Source organism: Podarcis liolepis (genome assembly GCF_965112155.1).
Source record: "Podarcis liolepis genome assembly, chromosome: 7".
In the NCBI taxonomy this organism is placed as follows: Eukaryota; Metazoa; Chordata; class Lepidosauria; order Squamata; family Lacertidae; genus Podarcis; species Podarcis liolepis.
This window is the reverse complement of record NC_139561.1, coordinates 16,747,323-16,775,037: the sequence shown is the minus strand read 5'-3', so window position 1 is coordinate 16,775,037 and position 27,715 is coordinate 16,747,323. Positions and strand designations below refer to the sequence as shown.

Below are 27,715 nucleotides of genomic sequence, written 5' to 3'. Positions count from 1 at the left end.
CCCCCACATGCAGAAAGGAAGTGGCATGGTCTTTCCATTTATTTATTTCAGCACTTATATTATGTAAAGCACCCCCAGCAGTTCACACCATCGTAGTCTCTGCACTTAGGACTGTTACCATTTCACGTCACTTTCTGACCCATCTATACAATTCAGGTAACAAGTTCACACAAGGATAAACCAGATGGGTGATTGCTTCAAGTCTGTTTAGAGCTGTCCCATTTTAATCTTCAATCCCCCCCCCCCCCGATAATTAATGCCCGTCTGCTATCAACATTCCCAGTAAAACTTTACATTGAGTTTAACACATTGATACCGCATTTAGTCCATCCACCTAATATTTTCTGTAGAGCAGGGATGGGGGAACCTTTGTCATTCCCTTATAGATCCTTCAAAAAGCCAGGCAGGTAGCCTTGCATGTCTGCTGCAACAACAATAAAAGAGCCTTATGGTATCTTTAAAGTCTGGATCATTTTTTATGGCAGATGCTTTTGTGGGCTAGAGTTGCCTTCATCAGATGCATAAAGTGCTGTCCTCTGTATAAACACACACATATGACAGAGGTATATGGGAGAATGTAAACAGCAGGGTCAAATGGCAATGAAATTCATTCTGTAACAATTCTACATGGAGCCTGCCAGCAAAAAAGACATGAATTTCAAGTGAGCAAACCTAACCAGCAGTCGGATAGTAACCTTATAGAGTTTCTTCTTAATAGAGTTACTTCTGCAGAAGCTTGCCTGAGGCATAGGACACACACAAGTCACAGGAATGACATGGTCACCTAAGTAGTCAGATAGAAAAACACACTGAGTCCACAGAGAATTACAGGACTGTTCTTCCCCCCAAAAAAGTATAGCCACAAAGTCAAATAATGCAAGAGCCACAAAGTCAAATAATTGGCAATAGCCAATGCCCTAGATAAGACAGAGCACGGACGGATTGTTTTATCCACTCAATGGGTCAATTCCCTGTTCCATGTCCCTGCACCTTGTGCTGTGAAAACGGAAGACCCTCTGCTGCCTGAAAACCATCTCAGTTTCAGAGCTAGCTTCCATCCTCCTCCTGCATAGCCCACCGAGAAAGAGCCTGCGTTCTTTAATTCCAGAAATGCCCATTATAGAGAGAGTGAGCAGGTGCAGGCATACAACATGACATAGAGACCGGTGCAAATTTTAGAGGAGGACGAGGGGAAGAACTCCACGCAGGACTCACGGGAGAGAACAAAAGTACTTGTTACCAGTGGAGATAGTTGCCACGGCAGGGACACTGGATGCCACGGTAATAAATAAAGCTACAGCTGCTCAACTCTCTGCCGTCCTTATAGTACATGGTTTTGTCCAAGGAAAACGGGCCAATGGTGACGCTGCTTTTGGTGATCCTCATCCTTCGGTCTGTTTTCATGCATCTGGCTATTCTGAAGAGCTTGGCTATTCTCATCAGAAGGCCGGATTCCTGCCAGTTCAGATTTTGGCTTTGGTGTTGGAAGAAGATGTGGCGGACTCCAGGAGGGAAGTTGTGAAATGTGTGCGAAACCTGAATGTGAGGAGCAGTTGGGGGAAGAGAGGGGGTGATGGCAGAGTTGCTTGGGTTTAGGACAGATTGGCCACTTGGGCAGGGGAAGAAGGCACTTACCCCCCCCTCCCAATACGCAAGGAACCATTTACCACTGGATGCACCCAAGTGCCACAGCCAACCCCACTCTTCGAACCGAGCTGACTTTACCTCGCGCCATTCCTCATCTTCTGAATAGCACGTGTACTGGCCTTTGGAACAATATTCTCTGATCACAGTGAAGTCTGCAGACAAGAGCTTTACAGAGAGCTGGTAGCAGCGGCCAAGAACACCATAGAACCTATTTATTTTAGGGGCAGAGCAGACCAAGGAAAAAGAACACCAAGAGTTAGATTCGCTGCATCTCCTGACTCAGTGTAAGACAGCTTCCTATGTAAGCATCTCCCTGGCCCCAGGATGGAGAGAGGAAGAGCAAAGACCATCACATTGCTGAGCTTGTTCTGTCAGGAGCCTTCTGGCAGAGAACTGGCTCATGAGGTATTAAAAATGAAGAAATCAATGAAGCCCTAATGGGCACTTCTGCTATCAAATTTGAACTGGGTGCCACTCGAAATTGCCAAGGTGAGTTACGTTCCACAGAGAACCTGGGATGCAGCAATGTCCCCTTCTCCTCCTTCATGAAGGCACAATGGTGGCCTTCACGCATATCGCTACACAGCAGAGAAGTGGTGTGTTTGTGTGACCTAATAACCACTACTGAAGTTCACTAGCACAAATATGTCATTTTGGGCTGCCACCAGGCCCTTCCTTTCCCTTATCAGTTGACACATTTGGATGTTCATGGGTATAATCAACGTGTGCAGCTTTTTCTGAATGGCTACTACTTGCACATCTCCTTTAGTCTGGGGAATCTGTGGCCCTCCAAGTGTTGCTAGATGCCAACTCCCATCGCTCCTTGCAGTTGGCCGTGATGGGAGCTGGGAGTTCAACAACATCAGGATGGCCAGAGGTTCCCCATCCCTTTGCCTTACAGTCAGCAAAGGGGGCCCGGGAACGAGCCTTTGCTCCTTCAGATGTGCACAAAATACAGCTTCCGATAACACAGGCTGCTTCCTTGTAAAGTCAGCACACCCAAACAGTCCCAGCCGTAGTGTTTCATTTCATTTCTGCTAGCTCTGAGGGACGCGGGTGGCGCTGTGGGTAAAACCTCAGCGCCTAGGACTTGCCGATCGTCAGGTCGGCGGTTCGAATCCCCGCGGCGGGGTGCGCTCCCGTCGCTCGGTCCCAACACCTGCCAACCTAGCAGTTCGAAAGCACCCCCGGGTGCAAGTAGATAATTAGGGACCGCTTACTAGCGGGAAGGTAAATGGCGTTTCCGTGTGCTGCGCTGGCTCGCCAGATGCAGCTTGTCACGCTGGCCACGTGACCCGGAGGTGTCTTCGGACAGCGCTGGCCCCCGGCCTCTTAAGCGAGATGGGCGCGCAACCCCAGAGTCGGACACGACTGGCCCATACGGGCAGGGGTACCTTTACCTTACCTAGCTCTGAGAAGTGAGAGAAAACGACATATCCCATATTGTGAAAAACTCAACTGAATCCCCATGCCATGCTGAGTGAGAGTAGACAGCATGTCCCCACCCACCCGTGGCTAGGATGCCTTGGCATAAAATCACAGAACTGTAGAGTTGGAAGGGACCATGAGGGTCACTGTGAGCCAGTGTGGTGTAGTGGTTCAGAGCGGTGGACTCGTAATCTGGTGAACTGGGTTAGATTCCCTGCTCCTCCACATGCAGCTGCTGGGTGACCTTGGGCTAGTCACACTTCTTGAAGTCTCTCAAACTCACTCACCTCACAGAGTGTTTGTTGTGGGGGAGGAAGGGAAAGGAGATTGTGAGCTGCTTTGAGACTCCTTAGGGTAGTGATAAAGCGGGATATCAAATCCTAACTCCTCCTCCTCCTCCTCATGTAGTATATGTAGGAATCCTTTTGCCCAGCGTAGTGCATGACCCTGAGATTATGAGTCTCATGGTCTACCAACCTCTAGCCAGACTCACTATTCTGTGTCCAAACCACTGGCCACTTCTGGATTTGTCCATAGTCCACCAAAACCTGTTCCTCTGTCTGCAACCCACTGGCCCCTCCTGTTGTGTGGAACTCATAGATACCTTAGAACTTTGTCTCACTGTGTACTTCCTGGTCTGATCCCACCCCCAGCCAGGACAAGTTGCTCAGTCACTCACCAATCCTTCACCACAATCGTGGGCCTGCCCTCATCCATCAGCTCGTCCCAGTAGCCTTCGTCCTTTAAAGTGATGAGCTGAGACTTGACGCAGAGCCTGAGGCACAAAATGGGAAAGCCATCAAAAACCACCCTGAGAGTTTGGACAACGCTGCTTTCAATACATGCTTCGCACACCTATTGGGTTGGCTGTTGCAGGAAGCAGAATGTCAGATGATACCCACATTCACACCATTATAAACACTCTGATGCCACTTTAGCCAGTCATGGCTTCTTCCCCCAAAGAATTCTGGGAGATGTACTTTGTTAAAGGTGCTGAGAGTTGTTGCCAGACCCCTGTTCCCCTCACAGAACTACCATGCCCAGAGCTCCCTGGGAAAAGAGGGGTTGACGGTTAAGCCACTGTGGGAATTGTACCTCTGTTTGGGGAATAGGGGGTCTCCTCACAACTCTCAGCTCCCTTAAACTACAGCTCCCAGAATTCTTTGGGGGAAGCCATGACTTACTGAAGTGACATCAGAGTGTAATGTGTGAATGCGGCTTATATGGGGCTTTACCCTAATCCTGCAAGGTTCCTACAGTTGTAAGCTTTAAAGAGGGGATGGACAACTTTTGGCCTTTTAGTTATTGCTTGACACACACACATCCAACTCCCAACATCCCTGACCACTGGGCATGCTGGCTGGGGCAGAGGAAAAATGGAGCCCAACAACATCTGAGGAGTTCCCCCCAAAAAAAATTGAAACCCTGGTGTAGAGTTATCCCCTTCTGTGATTACAGTGGTACCTTGGTTCCCAAACATAATCTGTTCCAGAAGTCTGTTCCAAAACCAAAGCGTTCTAAAACCAAGGCATGCTTTCCCATAGATAGTAATGCAAAATGGATTAATCTGTTCCAAACTTTTAACAACAACTCCTAAAACAGCAATTTATCATGAATTTTACTATCAAAAAGACCACTGATCCATAAATTGAAAGTATCAATGTACTGTACTATAAAATAAATAAGACAGTATTGTAGATGATAAAAAAACTAAAAAAAAAACACCTTACGTGCACTGATGGTAGTCATTGTTTGGATGGGGGGCTTTTATCCATTTCTGCAGTCACACAATCAGTCAGTAGCTGAACTGGGTTCCACACAATCACAAAAATGAAGTCATAAGCCACAGCCACAAGTCAGTCCCATAAAACAGAGAACAAGTCGCAGTCAAAAAACCAAAAAAGCCACACAAACAAAAGAGCAAAAAATAGCAAAAACAAAAGCTCCGAATATCACCTCTGTGTTGCATTGGTGCTCGGAACTCAACAGCCAGCAGACTCAACAGGAAGCCTCTGATTAGCAGCGGGGGACTCAATTTACAAATGGAACACACTCAACAGGAAGCAGAACATGTTCCTCTTCCAAGGCAACGTTCACAAACCAGAACACCTACTTCTCGGCTTGCAGCGTTCTATTTCCAAGTTGTTCATAAACTAAGCTGTTCTAAAACCAAGGTACCACTGTATTGCATTTGAAGAGGAGGTACTATCTCCTGGATAGCCCAGTTGGTTAGAGTCTGGTAACACAAAGGTTGAAGCCAACCTAAGTTAGTAATGAGCATTCATTTCAGTGGGTCAGCTGCATATTCCTACATTGCAGGGGGGTTGGACTAGATGATCCTCAGGGTGCCTTCCAGCTCTTATGATTCTATGAACTACATGCATGAATTATGGCTCAGCCACCGCTGTGATCCTCACCGACCGTAGGCAGCGAAGCATTTGTTAACCTCTTGATAAGGGATGGCGTCATCTTTCACATAGAAATGCCTCTGAAGGAAATCCCACTTCTGGAGTTTTGAGGAATCCACTTCTGACATTTCTTTAGTTTTCCACTGGCCCCTTGGAGATGTTTGGGTTTCCCAGAAGTCCAAGCCCTCTGGGAGAAAAAAATGAGAATGTGAGAGCCAATGGCCCATCTAGTCCAATATCCTGTTCTCGCCACAATCCCATAGTCTCCTTAGACTGGACTTAACCATCCAGGGGTCCTTTACCTTTAAGAGAGATGTGGAGCTCTACAGTTGCCCCAGGTCTGGGGTTTCTGCTCACTGCTATGTATATTTGCTAACTTTGTGTCCTTTTAAATTGCCCTTTTTCTGTCTCCATTCAAATCCACTCAAATGTGTCTGTATCTGAATATTTTGGGGGAAATGGGAACTTATAGCTGCATTCTCTCTACTGCCTGTTCATAAGATTTTACTTATCTCCAATCTTGCTACCAGCCTAAACTCCCCCCCCCACCATATCTTTGTTGTTTAGTCGTTTAGTCGTGTCCGACACTTCGTGACCCCATGGACCAGAGCACGCCAGGCACTTCTGTCTTCCACTGCCTCCCGCAGTTTAGTCAAACTCAAGCTGGTAGCTTCAAGAACACTGTCCAACCACCTCGTCCTCTGTCGTCCCCTTCTCTTTGTGCCCTCTATCTTTCCCAACATCAGGGTCTTTTCCAGGGAGTCTTCTCTTCTCATGAGGTGGCCAAAGTATTGGAGCCTCAGCTTCAGGATCTGTCCTTCCAGTGAGCACTCAGGGCTGATTTCCTTAAGAATGGATAGGTTTGATCTTCTTGCAGTCCATGGGACTCTCAAGAGTCACCTCCAGCACCATAATTCAAAAGCATCAATTCTTTTGCGATCAGCCTTCTTTATGGTCCAGCTCTCACTTCCATACATCACTACTGGGAAAACTATAGCTTTTACTATACGGGCCTTTGTTGGCAAGGTGATGTCTCTACTTTTTAAGATGCTGTCTAGGTTTGTCATTGCTATTCTCCCAAGAAGCAGGCGTCTTTTAATTTCATGGCTGCTGTCACCATCTGCAGTGATTATGGAGCCCAAGAAAGTGAAATCTCTCACTGCCTCAATTTCTTCCCCTTATATTTGCCAGGAGGTGATGGGCCCAGTGGCCATTATCTAGAAACCCCAAAATTTCTCATTCAGAAATATAATGCGGTCCAGCTAACCTTTTTTTGAACACAGACATTTCAATATTCCACTATGTAATAATAACAACTGTGGACATAAAGGTAAAAGATAAAAGACCCCTGGACAGTTAAGTCCAGTCAAAGGCAACTATGGGGTGTGATGCTCATCTTGCTTCAGGCCAAGGGAGCTGGTGTTTGTCCACAAACAGCTTTCCAGATCTTGGGGCCAGTCTGACTAAACTGCTTCTGGTGCAACGGGACACTGTGACAGAAACCAGAGCGCAGTAAGTGTTTATCTTCCCACAGCAGTATCTACTTATCTACTTGCACTGGCATGCTTTCAAACTGCTAGGTTGGCAGGAGCTGGGACAGAGCAATGGGAGTTTACCCCATCGCGGGGATTCAAACCACTGACCTTCTGATCAGCAAGCCCAAGAGGCTCAGTGGTTTAGACCACAGCGCCACCCGCATACTAGTCCACTGCTGACTGGTGCCTACTGGGACTGATAGGGTGGAAGGCAGGGAGCCCAACAGTAGGTGGCGCTAGACCCAATGGCAGGCAGAGCCAACTGATTCCAGCTTTGTCCCCATCCCCCACCTTGCTGAATTCTACAGGGATTAAGGTGGAGGAAATTAACAGGCAGTGCTACCCCATGGACGGGGGGCGCAAGTAAGAAGGCAGGACAAGCAAGGGCTACCTGAGGGCAGACTGAGACTGGGAGTCTACCCTAATGAACCAGACTCCAGTGGTCTTAGATGCCTCCTTTCCACAGGCAAGGAGTTTATCTGATGGAGGGGAGAATCCAAACATGTGGTCTCCCACCAACCAGCAGGCCAGGTATAGGCAAGCTTTGGCCTTCCAGACATTGCAGAACCACTTGCCATGCTTGTTGGGGCTGGTGGGAGTTGTAGTTCAGCAACATCTGCAGGGTCAAAGCTTTCCCAATACCAGATTCTTTGAGAAAGACATTTCAGAAAAAAAGAAAGAAAAGGCCAAAAGGGCCACACCTTCTCCACAAGGATTCTTGATCAAGTTCCTCTCCAGGTGAGAAAAAACATAGAACTCTTTGGTCTTCTTCAAGTTCTCATTTTTATGGCGGTATTTGCTTCTCCAGAGGATGGGCAAGTCCACCAGGTCTCTCCACCGGGAGCAGACCAGCCGGCAGCTGAGAATCAGCTCGTTCATAGGAATCAGCGACAAGATGTCCAGCATGACGTGGTCTGGCAAGTTGCCAATGTTCGTCATCTCCCTTCAAGGGCCTGCGAAGAAGAAAAACAAAACAGAACCATAAAAGGGAAGAGGGTCACATGAAGTCCATTTGCAGGAAGCAGATGCCAATCTCATGAGCATCCTTGACGTGGAAGCTGTCTCCAAGCGTCAGAGGCCTTCAGAAGCAAAAGGAGAAGAGCAGGTGCAGGTGGTCCCCGGTTCAGACTTTTTTTGCCTCTGCTGCATAGGTGGGCCATAGATCTGTGTGGTGAATCTTCTGCAGCATGAGGGCCACATTCCTTTCTAGGGAGTCTCCCGGGGGCCAATGGTGGGTGGGGCCAGCAGCAAATATTAATTTGGAACTTTTTGTACAGCAGAGGAGCTCACACACTTCTTTGTCCTCCATCCAGGCAAGCCAGATGCAGGATCTGAGTTCAAGAACACATTCAGGCCAGGCAAAAACTCTTAAGGAAGGTATGAAATAAGGCTGGTGATGGGCAAAGCCTGGGGAGAGAGGATTTGCCTGTGGGTTCCCCATCCCTATCCCTCTCTGCTTCTTATAGGAGCACAGGAAACTGCCTTATACAGAGTCAGGCCAGCTGGTCCATCTGGCTCAGTACTGTCTACACTGACTGGCAGCGGCTCTCCAGTGCTTCAGGCAGAGGATAGTCCCAACCCAACCTGGAGATGCTGTGAACTGAACCTAGCACTTTCTGTACACTCTACTACTGTGGTCTTTTCCCTAAAAACAAAGTAAGATTCTAGTCCTCATGGTTCCAAATTACGGCTACATTAAATAGGAACTTTATTATACTGAGTCAGAACAGTGGCCCACTTGGCTTAGTATTGTCTACACTGACTGGCAAGATTTTGGGCAGAAGTCTCCCAATTGTAACTGGAGATGCTGAGGACTTTTGTATGCAAGGCAGATCTCTGAGCTACGGCCCTTTGCGATGGGGAGGTTTAAGGGGAGACAAGATGGGCCTTTCTGGATCAGACCACAAAGGGCCATCTTATGCAGCATCCTGTGACCCTTCGGGGGGGGGGGCAGGCAAACCAGGTCCCTCCAGGAAGCCCACAACAGGGCATGATGCCAGCAGCCCCTACTCCACTCCCTGAGTGGTATTCTCAGATTCCGAAATCCAGAGGTTGCATATAGGAACTGGGCTGCCTCGCAGGGTTGTCGCCGGGGGCATAAAAGAACATTCCGTGCAAACCCTAATAGGCATGATACATTACTGGGTAGCTCAGTTGGTTAGAAGTGTGGCACTGATAACGCCAAGGTCGCAGGTTCAATCCCCATGTGGGACAGCTTTATTCCTGCATTGCAGAAATTGGACTAGAGAGGGTCTTCAGAACCCTAAGATTTTATGAGCAAGACAATTCTCCAGTTTCAGTTCCTGCTCTCTCGCATTGACCTGAGGCCATGAGCATGTTGGAAAAGTGGCACTCTGCACATGTTCAGGGGCATCCTCTTTCACCACCCCCTGCTACCAAACAGCTCCCAAGCTTTCTCAGGACCACTGCCCAACTAACTCCCTTTTTGCTGATCCTACCCAAGACTTTGGTGGGTTAAACCACAGAGCCTAGGACTTGCCGATCAGAAGGTCGGCGGTTCGAATCCCCGCGACGGGGTGAGCTCCCGCTGCTCCTGCCAACCTAGCAGTTCGAAAGCACGTCAAAATGCAAGTAGATAAATAGGTACCGCTCCGACGGGAAGGTAAACGGCGTTTCTGTGCGCTGCTCTGGTTCGCCAGAAGCGGCTTAGTCATGCTGGCCACATGACCCGGAAGCTGTACGCCGGCTCCCTCAGCCAGTAAAGCGAGATGAGCGCCACAACCCCAGAGTCAGCCACGACTGGACCCAATGGTCAGGGGTCCCTTTACCTTTTACCTTTACCCAAGACTTAAGACGTCCCCCCACCCCAGCCAGGCGCGCCTTACTCTCAAAGGACCGCCTTTGGGGGCGTTTACCTGGGCTAGGAAGCGAGCAGGATCCAGCTGGGAAAGATGAGCAGTCTCTGCCCCGCTCGGCTTCCAGCTTCCGAAGGCAGGCAGGCAGGCAGGACAAGTGGGAAGAAGAACCAGGAACCGTTCCCCCTTCACCCCGCTGCTGCTTTGCCTCCTCCGGGGAGGGGCGGGGCGGACTACGCAGGCGGCGCCTCCCCCTCCGTGGGCGGTCCGGAGATGGGAATCCCGGGCAAGGCGATGACGCGCGTCTGCTGTCCTCACGCAGCTCCTTGCAGATACGGTCCTCCTGCAGTCCAACGCGCGAGGTGTGACGTTAACTAGGAAGTTAAATCCCACGACGGACTTTGGGTCTTACCCTCGTGTCAGAAGAGCGCAGCTTCTGAATCATCTTCTTGCTCTCTTTTTTTAAATGTATTTTTATTACAGATTTTCTTGGTTTACAAACGTATGTGCAATGTCTCTCTCTCTCCTTTTGCCCCCCCCAAGTAACATTTTTAACAGATCAGTTTTGTTTGTTGAGACATTAGAAAGAAAAGGGGGAGAGAGGTGGACATCTTCTTGCTTTTATGTTTTAAATTACGAAAGGGGGGGGGGTCATAGGTTCTCAAGTAATGTGGCGTGGGGAGGAGGATGGCAAGTGGGGCGGGAAGATCCAAGGACAACTCAAAGAAACATTTGGACATTTCTGCCAACCCAGTGCCAGATTTACGTATAAGCTAAACAAGCTATACCTTAGGGCCCCACTCTCTTGGGGGCCCCAAAGAATTTAAAGGGGGGGACTGGATGTACATTTCCAAAATATAAGATAAAAAACAAAAAAATGGCTTTAGATACCTATTAGGTCCATAAATTACCATATAGCATGTATTCAACACAAAAAACCAGCGACCATTTGTTGTTGACAAAGGACAGCTGGACATATAAAGGGGCCCATTACCTTCAGTAGCTTAGGGCCTCATCAAGTCCGGAAAGATGGTGTTGGTTCAGAAAGCAGAAAGCAGAAAAAAGAAACAGCCATGGTGCATCTGCAGCAGCACAACCAGGTGCTGACCTTTAAAGCCCTAAACAGCCTTGGCCCAGCATACCTGAAGGAGCGTCTCCACCCCCATTGTTCAGCATGGACACTGAGGTCCAGCACCGAGGGCCTTCTGGTGGTACCCTCACTGCGAGATGTGAGGTTACAGGGAACCAGGCAGAGGGCCTTCTCGGTGGTGGCGCCCGCCCTGTGGAACGCCCTCCAGATGTCAAGGAAATAAACAACTATCTGACTTTTAGAAGACATCTGAAGGCGGTCCTGTTTAGGGAAGTTTTTAATGTTTGATGTTTTGTTCTGTTTAATATTCTGTTGGGAACCGCCCAGAGTGGCTGGGGAAACCCAGCCAGATAGGTGTGGTATGTATGTATGTCTGTATTATTATTATTATTATTATTATTATTTATTATTATTATTATTCCTTCACCTGCCCTCATTTGGCATTGGTCTCTGCAGCCACAGCAGACGCTGCAACCTCCCAACAGTTTGACTTCACTCCCAAAGGCACATTCTACCATTGTTTCCGAGGCAGATGGATGCCAACAACATTCTCCTGTTGCCTTCCCTTCCTGTATTTTAATGTCTATTTATTGAATTTGATATCCCACCTTTTTCTCCAAGGAGTTCCAGGTGCCTTACATGGTTCTTCCCCTCCTCATTTAATTCCCCCATTAAGAACCCTGCAAGGTAGGTTAGGCCAGGAAGCCATGACTGGCCCAAAATCACCCAGTAAGCCTCATGGCGAAGTGGGGGGGGGGGACAGGATTTGAACCCGGCATCTCCCAAGGTCCTAGTCTGACACTCTGACCATTTTGCCACATTTCAATATATATATTGATATGTGTCCTACCTCAGAAAGCGAGAGGCCGTACAGACATGTGGCAACAGCAACAGATCACAAAAATAATTTAAAATGCATTTATTCTGCGGTACCAAAAAATACCTTGTAAGAGTCTCACCCGCACAAGAACAAGTAAAAAAACAATTGGCCCAGCCAAAGAAGGGGTGTGCTTTCTTTTCTCTCCAGCTTCAAAGGGAATTCAGCAAATCAGTTTCGTTGACCAACAGTGTAAGTAAACTTAAGGGTGATGCTGGTGTTAGTTATGCGCACACCCTTATGGTTACGTTCGTTGACATTTTGGCCTCGGTGTTCAAAGTAGATGTAGCGGACACCAGGAGGGCAGCCAAAGATGGAGTAACAAACCTACAGGATTGGGGGGGGGGAGAGAAAGATGGGTGGTGATTTGGGTAAAGTTTCATTTATGCATTATTATTCCTTGCCTGTCCCTTCACCAAAATGTCCCATAGGGAAGGCTGTTGCAGCATTTATTTCAAAGTACAGTTGTACCTCAGTTTCCAAACATAATCCGTTCCGGAAGACCGTTCGAGTTCTGAAACGTTCAAAAACAAAATTGAGGAAAAGAACATACAGTGGTATCTCGGCATGTTCGACTTCTGAGGTGTGTTCGAAAACCGAAGCATTTACTTTCAGGGTTTATGGCGTTCAAAAACCGAAAAGCTTTGTCAACAGAGACGTTCAGAAACCAAGGTACCACTGTAATTTTCAAAATAAGATTTGCAAATGCAAAAATAAAGTAAGATTTGCTAATCCAAAAATAAAATTTGTCTAGAGTACATAATAAGGGACGTGGGTGGCACTGTGGTCTCTAAACCACTGAGCCTAGGGCCTGCTAATCGGAAGGTCGGTGGTTCGAACCCCCGCAACAAGGTGAGCTCCCGTTGCTTGGTCCCAGCTCCTGCCAAGCTAGCAGTTCAAAAGCACGTCAAAGTGCAAGTAGATAAATAGGTACCACTCTGGCGGGAAGGTAAACAGTGTTTCCGTGCACTGCTCTGGTTTCGCCAGAGTCATGCTGGCCACATGACCCGGAAAAACTGCCTGCGGACAAACGTCGGCTCCCTCAACCAGTAAAGCAAGATGAGCGCCACAACCCCAGAGTTGTTCATGACTGGACTTAACTGTCAGGGGTCCTTTACCTTTACCTTTAGAGTACGTAATAAAAACAGCCATAAATGCAAGAGGAACAAAAATGCAACAGTAATCTTTTAAAAGCTGTAAATGGAATGAATAGTTATATCGAGACAGTTACGGAATACACACAACTGTTCCAAAATGGAAGAGCACAGTAGAAATTGTGCAACAGAGGTGAACCCCACAAAGATAGGGGGCAAGGCAGAAATCTCTCTTAGGACCCATTTGCTGCAGACTGCGACTCCTGGGGCCCCAACCTTCCACCCGGGTTATTAATAAATAAATAAATAAAACCAAACAGTGTTATCTTGGTTCCTGAACAGAATGTGTTCCAGAAATCCATTCATTTTCCAAAACCAAGGTGCAGGTGCGCAGAAACAATAGTGGAAGCCACAGTGGATGTTTGGCTTCCGAAAGCGTTAGAAAACCGGAAGACTCACTTCCAGGTTTCGATTGTTCGGAAGTCAAAACGTACGAGTACCAAGGCGTTCAGGAATCAAGGTACCACTGTAAAAAAAAAATATATTATTTATACCCTGCCCATCTGGCTGGGTTTTCCCAGCGACTCTGGGTGGCTTACAGTTAAGTTTTATTTATTTATTCGACTTATATACTTCCCTTCATCTCAAGATCTCAGAGCAGTTCACAAGGTGAAAATACAAGGTGAAAGCACAAATAAATGGTCAAAACAAAAACAACAAAACAGTAACCTCCCTCCCACAAACATATTTTAAAGGCTATAGAATATTAATCAGCATAAGGCCTGGTTGAAGAGAAACGTTTTCATCTGGCACCTAAAGATATATAATGAGGCACCAGGTGAACCTCCCTGGGGAGAGCATTCCACATACGAGGAGCCACTGCAGAAAAGGCCCCGGCTCTTGGGTTGCCACCTTCTGGAAGGGGCACACGAAGGTGGGTCTCAGATGATGATTGCAGGGTCTGGGTCAGTTTATATGGGGAGAGGCAGTCCTTGAAGTATTACGGTCCTGAGCTGTTTAAGGCTTTATAGGTCAAAACCAGCACTTTTTAATTAATTGGGTCCAGGAACTAATTGGAAGCTGATAAAGTTGGTGCCAGGTGTAATATGCTCAAACCATCTTGCCTCGGTGAGCAACCTGGTCGCCAAATTCTGCACCAGCTGAAGCTTCCAAACCGTCTTCCTTCTTACCTCTCGCCACCTTCCATGTTTAGATCCATTCATGAACAAGTTTTCAGAACACCGCTCTCTTAGGACCCTGAAGTCTGCTGATAACAGCTGTACCCGCAGCTGGTATTGGGTGCCTTTGGTGCAGTAAAAACTATATTGAGAGACAGAGAAACAGAGAATATGCCACACCATAAAAATTGTACTGAATCCTCACTCTCACAAGGAGCTAAAATCTAAGAAGAGCCTGGCTGGTGGATCAGGACAATGGCCCAGCTTAGCCCAGAATCCTCTTCTCTTCCTCTAATAATTGTCAAAGTTGTAACAGATATCATCTTGGCCCCTCTCCTGCCGATCACCACTGGGCATCTGGTAGCGGATGACCCTGTGGCTGGGACAGAACTGCAACCCGTGATTCTGGTACCCACAAGGATTGTGAAGGTCTCATCCAGCAGCCCTGTCTAAAAGGAAAATACAACCCCTCAGGAGTTGAACTTCAGAGCCAGCAATCCTGCACACTCCAGCTACCAGCCAGAGGCCCCTGCTGGAGCCCACCCCACCCATGTTGTTAGAAGCCATGATGACAGAGTTTTGCTGGCCAGGGTAACTGGCAGTCAGTCACTGTCCACCTTAGGAAAGCAATGTGGATATTTTAAGGAAGCTGTCACGCCACCAAAGCTGGGCTTGGCATGGTAGTGAAAGCCTGCACAGGTCCAAAAAAGTTGGACCACTGTTGCAGCCTATTGCCATCTTTGGAACTGTCCGTGGTCCTGAAATCCAGGTCCTATCAGACACACTTGTCCCAATCCATCTAACTCGCTGGCCAACTCTGGAACTTCCCATGGTCCTGAACCCTAGGTTCAATCAGACCTGCGCCATTGTCCTGTCCATCTGCATTTCTTAGTCCAGAAAGTATTGATCTGATGTGTAGAGATCTTTCCTATTCTAATTAATTCAAGAGGGTTCTGGAAGCTTCTCTGTGTGAAAGAAACAAGCAGAAGGTTCATGATGTTTGGGTTATTCCTTCAGAGAAGCCCAGTACAGCTGGTTTAAATTGGTTCTGTTATCTCTTTCAGTCAAGCTCATGCAGACTATAAAAGTAAGGCCAGAAGGAGACTGGGTTTCACTTTCTCTTTCTATCTCTCTTCCTTTGGGTGTGGTGTTCTGTACAGAGTATATTTAGTGTTAAGGTTTAAACTTATTATAAGTTATTGTAAGTTTAAGTTAATTCTGCTGCAACTGGATTTCTTATGGACAGTGCCAATCCTGAATGTATTGGATTTGCGACCATATTGCTCATTTGCCTTCAGTAGCAGTAAAGCTCTGCTGGATGAAATATAATTGCCTCTGATCTATTTTTGGGAATCCTGCAACATGTTTGAGTTTTTACTCTACTAACTATACAGCGGTACCTCGGGTTACATACGCTTCAGGTTACAGACTCCGCTAACCCGGAAATAGTGCTTCAGGTTAAGAACTTTGCTTCAGGATGAGAACAGAAATCGTGCTCCGACGGTGCGGCGGCAGTAGGAGGCCCCATTAGCTAAAGTGGTGCTTCAGGCTAAGAACAGTTTCAGGTTAAGAACGGACCTCCGGAACGAATTAAGTACTTAACCCATGATACCACTGTACATTGGAATCTACTCTGGATCAATATGGAGTAGAATTTCCATGACATGGCCAACCCATTGGCCACTTCTATCCTTTTGATCTACTGGAACCTTTGAGACTGTCTTCTTGCCACACAAACTCACCAACAGCCACAATGGCACACACTGCACTCACCAGTCCGTCACCACAACAGTGGGTTTGACCCTGTCTATCAGCTCATCCCAGTAGCCTTCGTCCTTCAAGATGATGAACTGAGACTTGGCGCAGAGCCTAAGTGAAAACCAGAAAGTAACACCATCACTATCCTGCCTTTTGTTCCAGTCGGCCGCCAGAAGCGCCAAGCCAAATGCAGCCCATTGAAGGAGGCTCATCAACCCACCCATGGAGATGGCTAGCAAGCCTCATTGCAGAAGGGCACTGGGGCTTGGCCACTTATTAACGTGGTGCTCTAGGGAAATCCTGGCCTCCATTTTGGGGACGTTGGTTGGTTGGTACTGGATCCTGCCTGGTTTAGTGTGCAAGAAGGAAGTTGCAAAGCTGAAATCCACTCCCTGTGGCAGGGCTTTGAAACAGCCCTGTGCAACACACGACCCACAAAGCTGAAAGGAGGCCAGAAACCAGAGGTTGTGGGAACGCTCTTCCTAGCGCCTGTTAGCCTCCTGAGAGGCAGCATGGTGTTCTGATCAGCGTATAAAACATACAAAGCTGCCTTATAACATTGTTCCATCTAGCTCAGCATAGCCTACACTGACTGGCAGTGGCTCTCCAGGGTTTCAGGGAATCTCTCCTGACCCTACCTGGAGATCCGAGGGATTGTACCCAGGACTTTCTGCATGCAGAGCAGGTGAGCTGTGGTCCTTCCTGAGAAGTTAATACAGTGGTACCTTGGCTCTCAAATGCCTTGGTACTCAAACAATTTGGCCCCTGAATGCCACAAACCTGGAAGTAAATGTCCCGGTTTGCAGGCGCTTTTCAGAAGCCAAATGTTTGACGCAGCTTCTGTTTGAGTGCAGGAAGCTCCTTGCAACTGATCAGAAGCCGCGCCTGTTGGGTTTTTTGACTACGTGCAATTCTGTGCAGCTTCACACAGAAGAAGAAGAAGAGTTTGGATTTGATATCCCGCCTTTCACTCCCTTTTAAGGAGTCTCAAAGCGGCTAACATTCTCCTTTCCCTTCCTCCCCCACAACAAACACTCTGTGAGGTGAGTGGGGCTGAGAGACTTCAAAGAAGTGTGACTGGCCCAAGGTCACCCAGCAGCTGCATGTGGAGGAGCGGAGACGCGAACCCAGTTCCCCAGATTACGAGACTACCGCTCTTAACCACTACACTACACTGGCTCACACAGAGTCAATTAGGAGCTAGCCGGCCAAGAAGACTGAGTTATCTGCCTAGAGATACGAAGTTTTGGAAACAGCTCTACCATTGGTTGAAGTCTCACACAGGCGTGATGATTTATGACCTTACTGACTGGAATGTGTTGGTTGGTCAGTGTGGTGTTCTGAGAGTCGTTTGGAGTTTGTTAAGAGAGAGCTAGTTAAGATCCGTGCATCTGTTCATGTATATAGTAACTTGTAGAGTCTGCTGTACATAATAAACACCTTATAAGTAATTAAGTTACTAGTAGCAGCATTTTGTTCCTGCTTCGTCCATCATGCCTGCAACTGATTGCTTTCTAGAACTCTGTGTATGCTCTGCTAAGGTCTGGCTAAGGTCCTGCAACAGGTCAAAGTTGCAAAACACCAATAGGTTTTTGAATGGTTTAAGGAGTCGGACGGATTCCCGGAACGGATTAAGTTCGAAAACCAAGGTACCACTGTACATGGGGGGGGGGGGGTTGCGGGGGGGGGGAGAGAATGGTTGCAGTTTCATGCAGGTGTGTCTGACCCTATACCAATTTATTGGCTATTAAAAAGAACTCAATAGGTTGAACTTGTTGATGTAAGTTGTGATTATTATTATTAATATTTTAAGAAACTGGTCCAGGATTGAGGAGAGGGTATCTAAAGGCAGGCTTCCATGCCGGCCCAAGATTCCCCACAGGAAAACAGTGAATCGCTCTCCCCATCTCCAGCTGAATCCCAGATCAAACAGTATTATCCTTACCCATCACAAGCAGCAAAGCATTTTTTAACCTGAAGACAGGGCCCATCATCCACAGGGCGGTTCCGCAGAAGAAAGTCCCTCATTCCAAGTCGCAGTGAGGCCTTTTCAGACACTTCCTGAATTTTCCATTGGGCCTCTCCAACAGTCTTGGTTGTCCAATAGTCCAAGCCATCTGTAGGAAAAGGAGACAAGTGATAGGGAAGGGTTAACAACATAAGAAGAGCCCTGCTGGATCAGGCCCAAGGTCCATCTAGTCCAGCGTGCTATTCACACAACCTATAAATTAGTGGGAAATTTATGAAAGGGCATGTTAAATAACATAATTTAAATACTTGTGGCATTGAGTGGTGTAGATAGAGTGGTACCTCGGGTTAACAACTTAATTCGTTCCGGAGGTCCGTTCTTAACCTGAAACTGTTCTTAACCTGAAGCACCACTTTAGCTAATGGGGCCTCCCGCTGCAGCCGTGCCACCGGAACACGATTTCTGAAGCAAAGTTCTTAACCCGAGGTACTATTTCTGGGTTAGCGGAGTCTGTAATCTGAAGCGTATGTAACCCGAGGTACCACTGTACTACTACTACTACTAATAATAATAATAATAATTTATTATTTATACCCTACCCATCTGGCGGGGTTTACCCAGCCACTCTGGGTGGCTCTCAGCAGACTGAAAACAGAATACAACACTAAATAGAATACAACATTAAAACATTAAAAACATCCCTTCAGATGTTTTCTAAAAGTCAGGTACTTGTTTATTTTCTTGACATCTGATGGGAGGGCAGATGGGCGGGGTATAAATAATAATTTAGTAGTAGTAGTACAGTGGTACCTCGGGTTACAGATGGTTCAGGCTCCAGACGCTTCAGGTTAAAGACTCCGCTAACCCAAAAATAATACCTCGGATTAAGAACTTTGCTTCAGGATGAGAACAGAAATTGTGCGGCAGCAGCAGCGGGAGGCCCCATTAGCTAAAGTGGTGCTTCAGATTAAGAACAGTTTTAGGTTATGAACAGACCTCCAGAATGAATTACCGGTAAGTTCTTAACCAGAGGTACCATTGTAGTAATAGTAGTTGCAGTAGTACCTGGGACCTGCTGCACGCAGACCAGATGTCCCAACCCTGAGTGTTTTTTTAAGGACTATAAGCAGAGCCTTTCGGAAAGGACTGTGCAAATCAGTTCCCTCTCTGCTCAAGGCAGGCTGGTTCGTATTTCTCCTGAATAAGCAGGGACTTGCCTTCTCCAAAGGGGTTCTTGATCAAATTCTTCTCCAGGCGGCCCAAAATGTAGTAGGCCTTTATATCACGTGGCACAACTGGCACACGTTTGTTGCTGTCCTTCCGCCGGAAGAGCCGCTTCCAGAGAACCGGCAAGTCCACCAGGTCCCGCCAGCGGGAGCAGACTGGACGGCAGTTTCGAATCAGGTCACCCATAGGGACAAGAGACAAGATATCCAACAGGAGGTGATCGGGCAAAACGCAGAGGCTTGCCATCGCCCTTCAAAGAGGTCCACTCCACCTGGAGAGGAGAACTGGGAGAGGGAGGGAGAAAAGCACACAAGAAGGATGTAATCACACTAAATCTTCTAGATAGGAAAGGGCAACCCAAACGATCAAGGGGATGGAACGATTCCCCTATGAAGAAAGATTGAAACGTTTGGGACGTACAGTGGTACCTCGGTTTTCAAACGTCTCCGTTGATGAACGTTTCAGTTTTCGAACGCCGAAAACCCGGAAGTAAACACTTCCATTTTTGAACACGCCTCTGCAGGCCGCACTTTGTGGTTTTCGAACGTTTCGGAACTTGAACGGTCTTCCGGAATGGATTATGTTGGAAAACCGAGGTACCACTGTACAGTGGTAACTCGGGTTACATACACTTCAGGTTACATACGCTTCAGGTAACAGACTCCGCTAACCCAGAAATAGTACCTCACGTTAAGAACTTTGCTCCAGGATGAGAACAGAAATCGTGCTCCGGAAGCGGGAGGCCCCATTAGCTAAAGTGGTGCTTCAGGTTAAGAACAGTACGGACCTCAGGAACGAATTAAGTAGTTAACCTGAGGTACCACTGTACTTAACCCTCGTACCTACGGGACCGCCTCTCCTGGTATGCCCCACGGAGGACCTTAAGGTCCATAAATAGCAACACCCTAGAGGTCCTGGGCCCTCTTTTGTTAGTTAGATTAGCCTCAGCCAGACCCAGGGCCTTTTCAACACTGGCTCCAGCCTGGTGGAATGCTCTGTCTCATGAGACCAGGGCCCTGTGCGATCTGATTTCTTTCCGCAGGGCCTGTAAGACAGAGTTGTTCTGCCTGGCCTTTGGCTTAGAATCAATTTGATTCCCTTCCCCTCTTTCTTTTTTCCTTTCTCCTCCTGTTAATGTTTTAATGTTGTATTTTAATCTTGCTCTTTAAGTTGTATTTTAATCAACTTGTTTTTATTATTGGTTGTTAGCCGTCCTGAGCCCGGTCTTGGCTGGGGAGGGTGGGGTATAAATAAAATATTATTATTATTATTAACCTGAGGTACCACTGTATAAGGTTAGAGGAAAGCTGAGTAAGAGGCGACATGATAAAATTTTATAAAAATTATGCTTGGCATTGAGAAAGTGGATAAAGAAGTGTTTTTCTCCTTCTCTCCCAACATTGGAACTTGGGGACATCCAGTGAAGAGGGCATCCATTCAAACTAAATCCACTGAAACTAAACCAGGCAGAGGGACTTCTCGGTAGTGGCACCCACCCTGTGGAAAGCCCTCCCATCAGATGTCAAGGAGATGAGTAACTCTATAACCTTTAGAAGACATCTGAAAGCAGCCCTGTATGTAATGGTAAAGGACCACTGGAAGGCTAAGTCCAGTCAAAGGCGACTATGGGGTTGCGGCGCTCATCTCGCTTTCAGGCCGAGGGAGACGGCGTTTGTCCAGACAGCTTTCTGGATCATGTGGCCAGCAGGACTAAACCACATCTGGCACAACAGAAACACTGTGACAGAAACCAGAGTGCATGGAAACGTTGTTTACCTTCCCTCCGCAGCAGTACCTATTTATCTACTTGTACTGGTTTGCTTTCAAACTGCTAGTTTAGCAGGAGCTGGGACAGAGCAACAGGAGCTCATTCTGTCACAGGGATTTGAACCACTAACCTTCCAATCGGTAAGCCCAAGAGGCTCAGTGGTTTAGACTACTGTGCCACCCGCGTCTCTAGCCCTGTAAAGGGAAGTTTTAAACATGTTATAATATGTTTTTCTATACGTTGGAAGCCACCCAGAGAGGCAGGGGCAACTCAGTCAGATGGATGGAGTACAATTATTATTATAGGAAGATTCAGGACATATAACAGAAAATACTTCTTCATGCAATGCAGAGTTAAACTGTGGAACTCTCTCCCATTTGAAGCACAAGCATGGATGGCTTTAAAAGAGGGTCAGACTTGTGCTCATGTCCTGCTTGTGGGATTCCCACAAGCTGGACAAATGGGTGTTTGGCCCGATGCAGAAGGTCTCTTCTGATGTTCTCATAAATAGCAGAGATACTAAGTCAAACCATTGATCTATCTAGTTCAGTCTTGTCTGCACCCACTGGCAGGATTTCAGACAAGGCTGTCCCCCAGCCTTACCTAGTGATGACAGGGACTTGAGCTGGGATACCACCTGCATGCATGGAAATAGACAAGGCCAAGGAAGGCCCTTGCAACACAATGTTGCTGTGTCAGGGCCACCCAGTGACGGAGGCTGCCCATAGGCTGGAATGCAGGGAGACCAGCAGTAGGTGGCGCCAATGACAAATAGAGCCAGCTAAGTCTGGTTTCTTCCCTGCTGAGTTCTGCAGTCTTAAGGAGGAAGGTGCCATCAATCAGTACTAATCCCTGGGCTGGTTGTAAAAAAAAAAAGCAGGCAGGCAGGGGCTGGCTAAGGTTCATGGGGCAGAGAATTCTATCCACTGAAGTCAATAGACCTTCGTTGCGATTATTATGCATTCAAATAAAATGTGCATGATTATTTAAATCTATTACTTGGTCGATATTATTATTTCTAATTGTTTCTAACATGCATTTTTTAAAAACTGTTGTACTTAATTGATGACATGAGATGTTGTGAGCTGCTTTGGGCACAATTTTGTGGGAAAGTGGCATACAAATAAACAGATAATGTTGATGATGATATATCCCGCCTTTCTCCATAAGCTCAAGGTGATGCACCCCAGCTCTGCCCCCTCATTATTTAACCCCCCACAACAACCCTGCGAAGTGCATTTTGCTGAGAGGCAGTGACTAGCCCAAAGTCACACCCGGTGAGTTTCAAAGACCAGTGTGAAATTTGAACCCAAGTCTTACTCCGACACTCTTAACCATGATGCCACACCTTGCAGGCTAGACCCATCCTTTAAAATTAAGTGGACAGGCCAGACAACTCTAAATTCCATCCCTGGTCCATTGTGTATAAAATCCCTGAACTCTGCAGCTGCATTTTTAGAAGGCTGGGGAACCAAATGCCTTTCATTTTTTCGACCAGGGTTAAAATAGATTGTGAGGTATATTGAATTCATTGAGGCAGGGTGGGGGTAAAGAGTAACTTTATCCCATTATACACACTACACAGGAGTTTTTTGGGGGTGAGTGGGAGCACACTGGCAACAGGGATGGGGCTGGTCCACTCCACCAGCTCTCTTAACATGCACCAAGGCACCCTGAACCACCAAGAGGGAGAGGAGTTTGCAAAACCACTCATTCCAAGGGTTGTAGCCAGCTAAATTATTCTCAGGAGCGGGCCCATAGCAACGAATGAACCTGCTAGTTATGTCCATTAACTCTACTGGGTCTACTCTGAGTTGGAAACTAGCTAGAGAGACTTAAAGATGCTTAACTGCTCAATTCTCTCATTCTTTGGGTCCTGCCCAGTTGCAGGAATTTATGTATAGGTTGGGGGGGGGGTTGCCCCTCCAGCAGATATGCACATGCAGCCCACTACCAAAATCAGCACAATCACTTTTGTGATTTGTCCCCACAAAACACTTCATTGCAGTTTCTTCCTGTCTATTCAAAGGGCCTTTGCTGCATGATGCCAAATGTAACAATTCACTGATAAATTTATCTATGTACTGGCTCACAGGGAAAACACCAGAAATTCATATAGACATGTGAGCTCAGCTACTCAGCAGCCCTCTCTGCCTGAGTGATTCCTGGCATCCTGATACCCGAGTGCCAGACAGGTAGCCATTCCAGAAATAACAAACCCAGATGAAGACCAAAGGGTGTGATTAACTTGGCTGGGAAACAGGGAAATGTAAATATCTATTTTGTTACACTTGATGGGTGTTTGGTGGAGGGCAAGGAGAACCATGGGGCAGGGTCTAGGATGCTCAGATTACTGCTTCCAGAATTCCCCTTTCATGATGTAACCATGATGTATTAGTGATGTAGTTTGGGTGGGGTGTAACATGGGGATAAGCAGCTAATAAAAGTTTGGGGGCTTTTTTGTTCGGGGCTTCCATCTTGTTCCACCTTGTGGCAGGTGGGAGTCCTGTGGCGAAAGTCTCCAATAAAGACCAAGCCTACTGGCTGCTGTTTTGCTCTGGTATTCCTGGCTGGTGTCCTTGTTTTTTGTCCAAGGGAAAGATTTCTCTGTTAACAGCCCAAAGCTAAGAGGCTCCTCGTTTGCCTAAAAACTTCTAGGGGCAGTGTGGTGCGATGGTTAGAGTGTCGGACTAGGGCCTTGAGAAACCAGGGTTCAAAACGGCCTCGGTCCAGTATACCTGAAGGAGCATCTCCACCTCCATCGTTCTACCCGGACACTGAGGTCCAGCACCGAGGGCCTTCTGGCGGTTCCCTCACTGCGAGAAGCCAAGTTACAGGGAACCAGGCAGAGGGCCTTCTCGGTAGTGGCGCCCATCCTGTGGAATGCCCTCCCACCAGATGTCAAAGAGAACAACAACTACCAGACTTTTAGAAGACATCTGAAGGCAGCCCTGTTTAGGGAAGCTTTTAATGTTTGATGTATCACAGTATTTTAATATTCTTTTGGAAGCCGCCCAGAGTGGCTGGGGAAACCCAGCCAGATGGGCGGGGTATAAATAATAAATTATTATTAATTATTATTAATTAATAATAATAATAATAATAATAATAATAATAATAATAATATCCCAATTAGCCATGAAGCTCACTGGGCGACTCACTACCTCTCAGCCAAACCTACCTCACAGGGTTGTTGTAGAGATTCAGTGAGGAGGGGGCAGAGCCATGTACAACACCTTGAGCTTCTTGGAGAAAAAGGTGGGATTTAAAGGCAATAAAACAAAATAAATAATACTAACTTGGGAAGGGTGCAGGAAACAAAACCGTGTAGGCTCCAAATTGAAGTCGAGTCTCTGCCCCGCTGAGCAACCAGCAGGAAGGGGAGGAGCAAGATGGAAGTTGGGCGTGTCCCCCTCCTCCTCCCATAGCACCTCCCTTTATAGAAATCCTGGGCAAGGCTCATTTGCATACGATTTAGAGGGCCTTACGCACAGCTGCTGTGGCTTTGCTCTTTATCCTCTTAATCATTTTCTGGGGGGTATCCTGGGTTTGCTTACCCAAGAGTAACTCAGACGGAAATAGTCGGGGCTTACTTCTGAGTAGTAGGCAGTGGGCTGTCTGCGGTGCAAGTCCTACTCAGCGTAGGCCCATTGACATTCGTGGACAAGAGTAACTTGGGTTAAACAATTTCGGTGGATCAACTCTGAGAAGGACTGTGTTGGGTCCAGCACAACTGCATGTTTGTTTAGTCGTTTAGTTGTGTCCATCTCTTCGTGACCCCATGGACCAGAGCACGCCAGGCACTCCTGTCTCCCACTGCTTCCTGCAGTTTAGTCAAACTCATGCTGGTAGCTTCGAGAACACTATCCAACCATCTCGTCCTCTGTCGTCCCCTTCTCCATCTTTCCCAACATCAGGGTCTTTTCCAGGGAGTCTTCTCTTCTCGTGAGGTGGCCAAACTATTGGAGCCTCAGCTTCAGGATCTGTCCTTCCAGTGAGCACTCAGGGCTGATTTCCTTAAGAATGAATAGGTTTGATCTTCTTCTTATTTGATCTTCTTCTTCCATGGGACTCTCAAGAGTCTCCTCCAGCACCATAATTCAAAAGAATCAATTCTTCGGCGATCAGCCTTCTTTATGGTCCAGCTCTCACTTCCATACATCACTACTGGGAAAACCATAGCTTTAACTATACGGACCTTTGTTGGCAAGGTGATGTCTCTGCTTTTTAAGATGCTGTCTAGGTTTGTCATTGCTTTCCTCCCAAGAAGCAGGCGTCTTTTTTAAAAAAAATATTTTTTATTATGTTTTTCCAGGTAAAAGTACACAGTCAGATATACAAAGAAATAACAGAAAAGAAAAAGAAAGTCATCTTTTCAAAACGTTTTTCCATTACCAACCGGACTTCCCCACGTCTCCCGCACTATGCGTTCTTTACAATAAAATTGATCAGCAAATTATAACCTTATTTCGTGTATTCTTTTGTTCCTTCAAATAATCAGAATTTAGGTTTAAAATACTTATTGTCAATTTACCCTAAAGACATAACTGATATTATTTTAAACATTAGTCCTTTCATTAATATAGCTTAATTTACCATGTCTTAGTCTTATTGCTGAAGCTAAATTTCCCTATTCATGCGAATACTTAACATTCATATAACTTATAAAATTTTTGTAAATAATATTTAAATTTTTTCCAATCCTCCTCCACTGCTTCTTCTCCCAAATCTCGGATCCTGCCAGTCATTTCAGCCAGTTCCATGTAGTCCATCAATTGCGTCTGCCACTCTTCCAGTGTGGGTAAATCTTGAGTCTTCCAATGTTTTGCGATGAGGATTCTTGCTGCTGTGGTTGCATACATAAAGAAGGTTCTGTCCTTATTTAACACCTTCTGGCCAACAATGCCCAGGAGGAAGGCCTCTGGTTTCTTAGGAAAGGTGTATTTAAACACCTTTTTTAACTCATTATAAATCATTTCCCAGAAGGCCTTCACTTTTGGGCAAGTCCACCAGAGGTGAAAGAATGTCCCTTCAGCCTCCTTACATTTCCAACATTTATTATCAGACAAATGATATATCTTAGCAAGCTTGACTGGGGTCATGTACCACCTGTATATCATTTTCATAATATTCTCTTTCAGGGCATTACATGCCGTGAATTTCATACCGGTGGTCCATAACCTTTCCCAGTCCTCAAACATGATATTGTACCCAATATCCTGAGCCCATTTTATCATTGCTGATTTGACTGTCTCATCCTGAGTGTTCCATTTAAGCAGCAAGTTGTACATTCTCGAAAGTACCTTGGTCTTTGGTTCTAACAATTCTGTCTCTAGTTTCGAAAGAAGCAGGCGTCTTTTAATTTCGTGACTGCTGTCACCATCTGCAGTGATCATGGAGCCCAAGAAAGTAAAATCTCTCACTGCCTCCATTTCTTCCCCTTCTGTTTGACAGGAGGCGATGGGACCAGCTGCATAGCACTGCACATTTAAAGTTCTCCATTGCAAGCTTTCAAATGATTCCTGCGCTGAGCTGCCTTCTGTTTACTCTCAAGTAAGTCTCACAGAAGTCAGTGGGGCTTGCTTCCAAGTAACGGCGCTGCTGGCCTTCCATTAACTCTCTTTCCTCCTCTGTCCAAGGATGTTTGATGAAATAAGAATAAAAATGGGGTCCCTTCAAGGGGTTCAGCTTCTTAAGGAAGACTGGACCTTCGGAGAGAGCGTACTTTTTAAGGCTCAAACCGGTCGGGAAATGAACAGAGACCAGACCAGGATATACAAAAGCAAAGCGGCTATATGCCTGGTCTTTATTAAAGCTGTTGCAACAGGGTGTTCCCCCCACACGCAGAAGAGAGGAGGAAGACCCAGGACAAAGGTGTGCAAGCCCTTATATAGACTTTGAGATTGCCCACCCTGGAGCTCAAGACCACTTCCAGAAACATCATACGTACATCACAGAAGGGGCGGACTACAACAGAAATCTGAGTGTGTTGGTTTTTTCCTCTTGTCTGCTAGGTCGGATTACATATTTGTACGTGTTTCCTTGGTACATTTATGAACATCTATTTTATATATGGGATGTGGGTGGCGCTGTGGGTTAAACTACAAAGCCTAGGACTTGCCGATCAGAAGGTCGGCGATTCACATCCCCGCGACGGGGTGAGCTGCCATTGCTCGGTCCCTGCTCCTGCCAACCTAGCAGTTCGAAAATACGTCAAAGTGCAAGTAGATAGTTTCCGCTCCGGCGGAAAGGTAAATGGTGTTTCCGTGCACTGCTCTGGTTCGCCAGAAGTGGCTTAGTCATGCTAGCCACATGACCCGGAAGTTGTACGCCGGCTCCCTCAGCCAATAAAGCGAGATGAGCACTGCAACCCCAGAGCCGTCCGCGACTGGACCTAATGGTCAAGGGTCCCTTTACCTTTACCTATTTTAAATATAAAAGAGCTTAAAATTCTTATAACATTTGAACAGCCCAAATGCACAAGATGGATTGTGGCAGGCAGGTGGAGGCTACGCCAGTTTACTCAGCCTATCGCTTTCTATTCTTATCCACCCATGCAGCCATCGTTAAGGGGCGTGTGTGCTGAATTCCACGATGAAACGAAGGAGGAAAACCACATTTCTGAATTGTAAGGAAATGCATGGAAGCGGCCAATGGGGACAGCGACCGCTGGAGGCAGAGAGCGAGCATCTCTCTACTGCCGCATTCCTGTGCGCCTCATCCCAGATACAACAGGATTGGGGAATTGCACCCCTCTAGTGGTTGTTGGAAGGAAATCAGCCCTGAGTGCTCACTGGAAGGACAGATCCTGAAGCTGAGACTCACTCCAATACTTTGGCCACCTCACGAGAAGAGAAGACTCCCTGGAAAAGACCCTGATGTTGGGAAAGATGGAGGGCACAAGGAGAAGGGGACGACAG

At 46.9% G+C, this 27,715-nt stretch overlaps 2 protein-coding genes across 2 annotated transcripts; both read right to left on the bottom strand.

The window, feature by feature from the left end:
* Window positions 1-28: 28 nt before the first annotated feature.
* Window positions 29-10,072, bottom strand: LOC310711182 (F-box only protein 44-like). Its single transcript, XM_083512709.1, has 6 exons — window positions 9,895-10,072; window positions 7,720-7,971; window positions 5,493-5,670; window positions 3,755-3,850; window positions 1,726-1,855; window positions 29-1,536 (listed from the first exon to the last, which is right to left on the bottom strand). Exons 2-6 carry the CDS (start codon window positions 7,955-7,957, stop codon window positions 1,237-1,239), a joined length of 942 nt encoding a protein of 313 aa, XP_083368835.1. The 5' UTR covers window positions 7,958-7,971; window positions 9,895-10,072; the 3' UTR covers window positions 29-1,236.
* A 1,723-nt stretch (window positions 10,073-11,795) lies between these two features.
* Window positions 11,796-17,889, bottom strand: LOC310711193 (F-box only protein 6-like). Its single transcript, XM_083512728.1, has 4 exons — window positions 17,777-17,889; window positions 15,847-15,942; window positions 14,086-14,215; window positions 11,796-12,128 (listed from the first exon to the last, which is right to left on the bottom strand). Exons 1-4 carry the CDS (start codon window positions 17,857-17,859, stop codon window positions 11,973-11,975), a joined length of 465 nt encoding a protein of 154 aa, XP_083368854.1. The 5' UTR covers window positions 17,860-17,889; the 3' UTR covers window positions 11,796-11,972.
* Between the last annotated feature and the right edge of the window lie 9,826 nt (window positions 17,890-27,715).

Bases quoted from the DNA above. Each gene is read 5' to 3' on its own strand.
- LOC310711182 (XM_083512709.1), bottom strand. From the start codon at position 7,957: ATGACGAACATTGGCAACTTGCCAGACCACGTCATGCTGGACATCTTG. The intron at 5,671-7,719 runs GTGTGGCCCTTT...TTTTTCTCCCAG, and splicing joins CAAGAATCCTTGTGGAGAAG to AGGGCTTGGACTTCTGGGAA. The intron at 1,537-1,725 runs GTAAAGTCAGCT...CCTCACATTCAG, and splicing joins AAGATGAGGAATGGCGCGAG to GTTTCGCACACATTTCACAA.
- LOC310711193 (XM_083512728.1), bottom strand. From the start codon at position 17,859: ATGAGGGACTTTCTTCTGCGGAACCGCCCTGTGGATGATGGGCCCTGT. The intron at 15,943-17,776 runs GTAAGGATAATA...GTTTTCACTTAG, and splicing joins TGCTTTGCTGCTTGTGATGG to GCTCTGCGCCAAGTCTCAGT. The intron at 12,129-14,085 runs GTAAGAAGGAAG...CCAATCCTGTAG, and splicing joins AACATGGAAGGTGGCGAGAG to GTTTGTTACTCCATCTTTGG.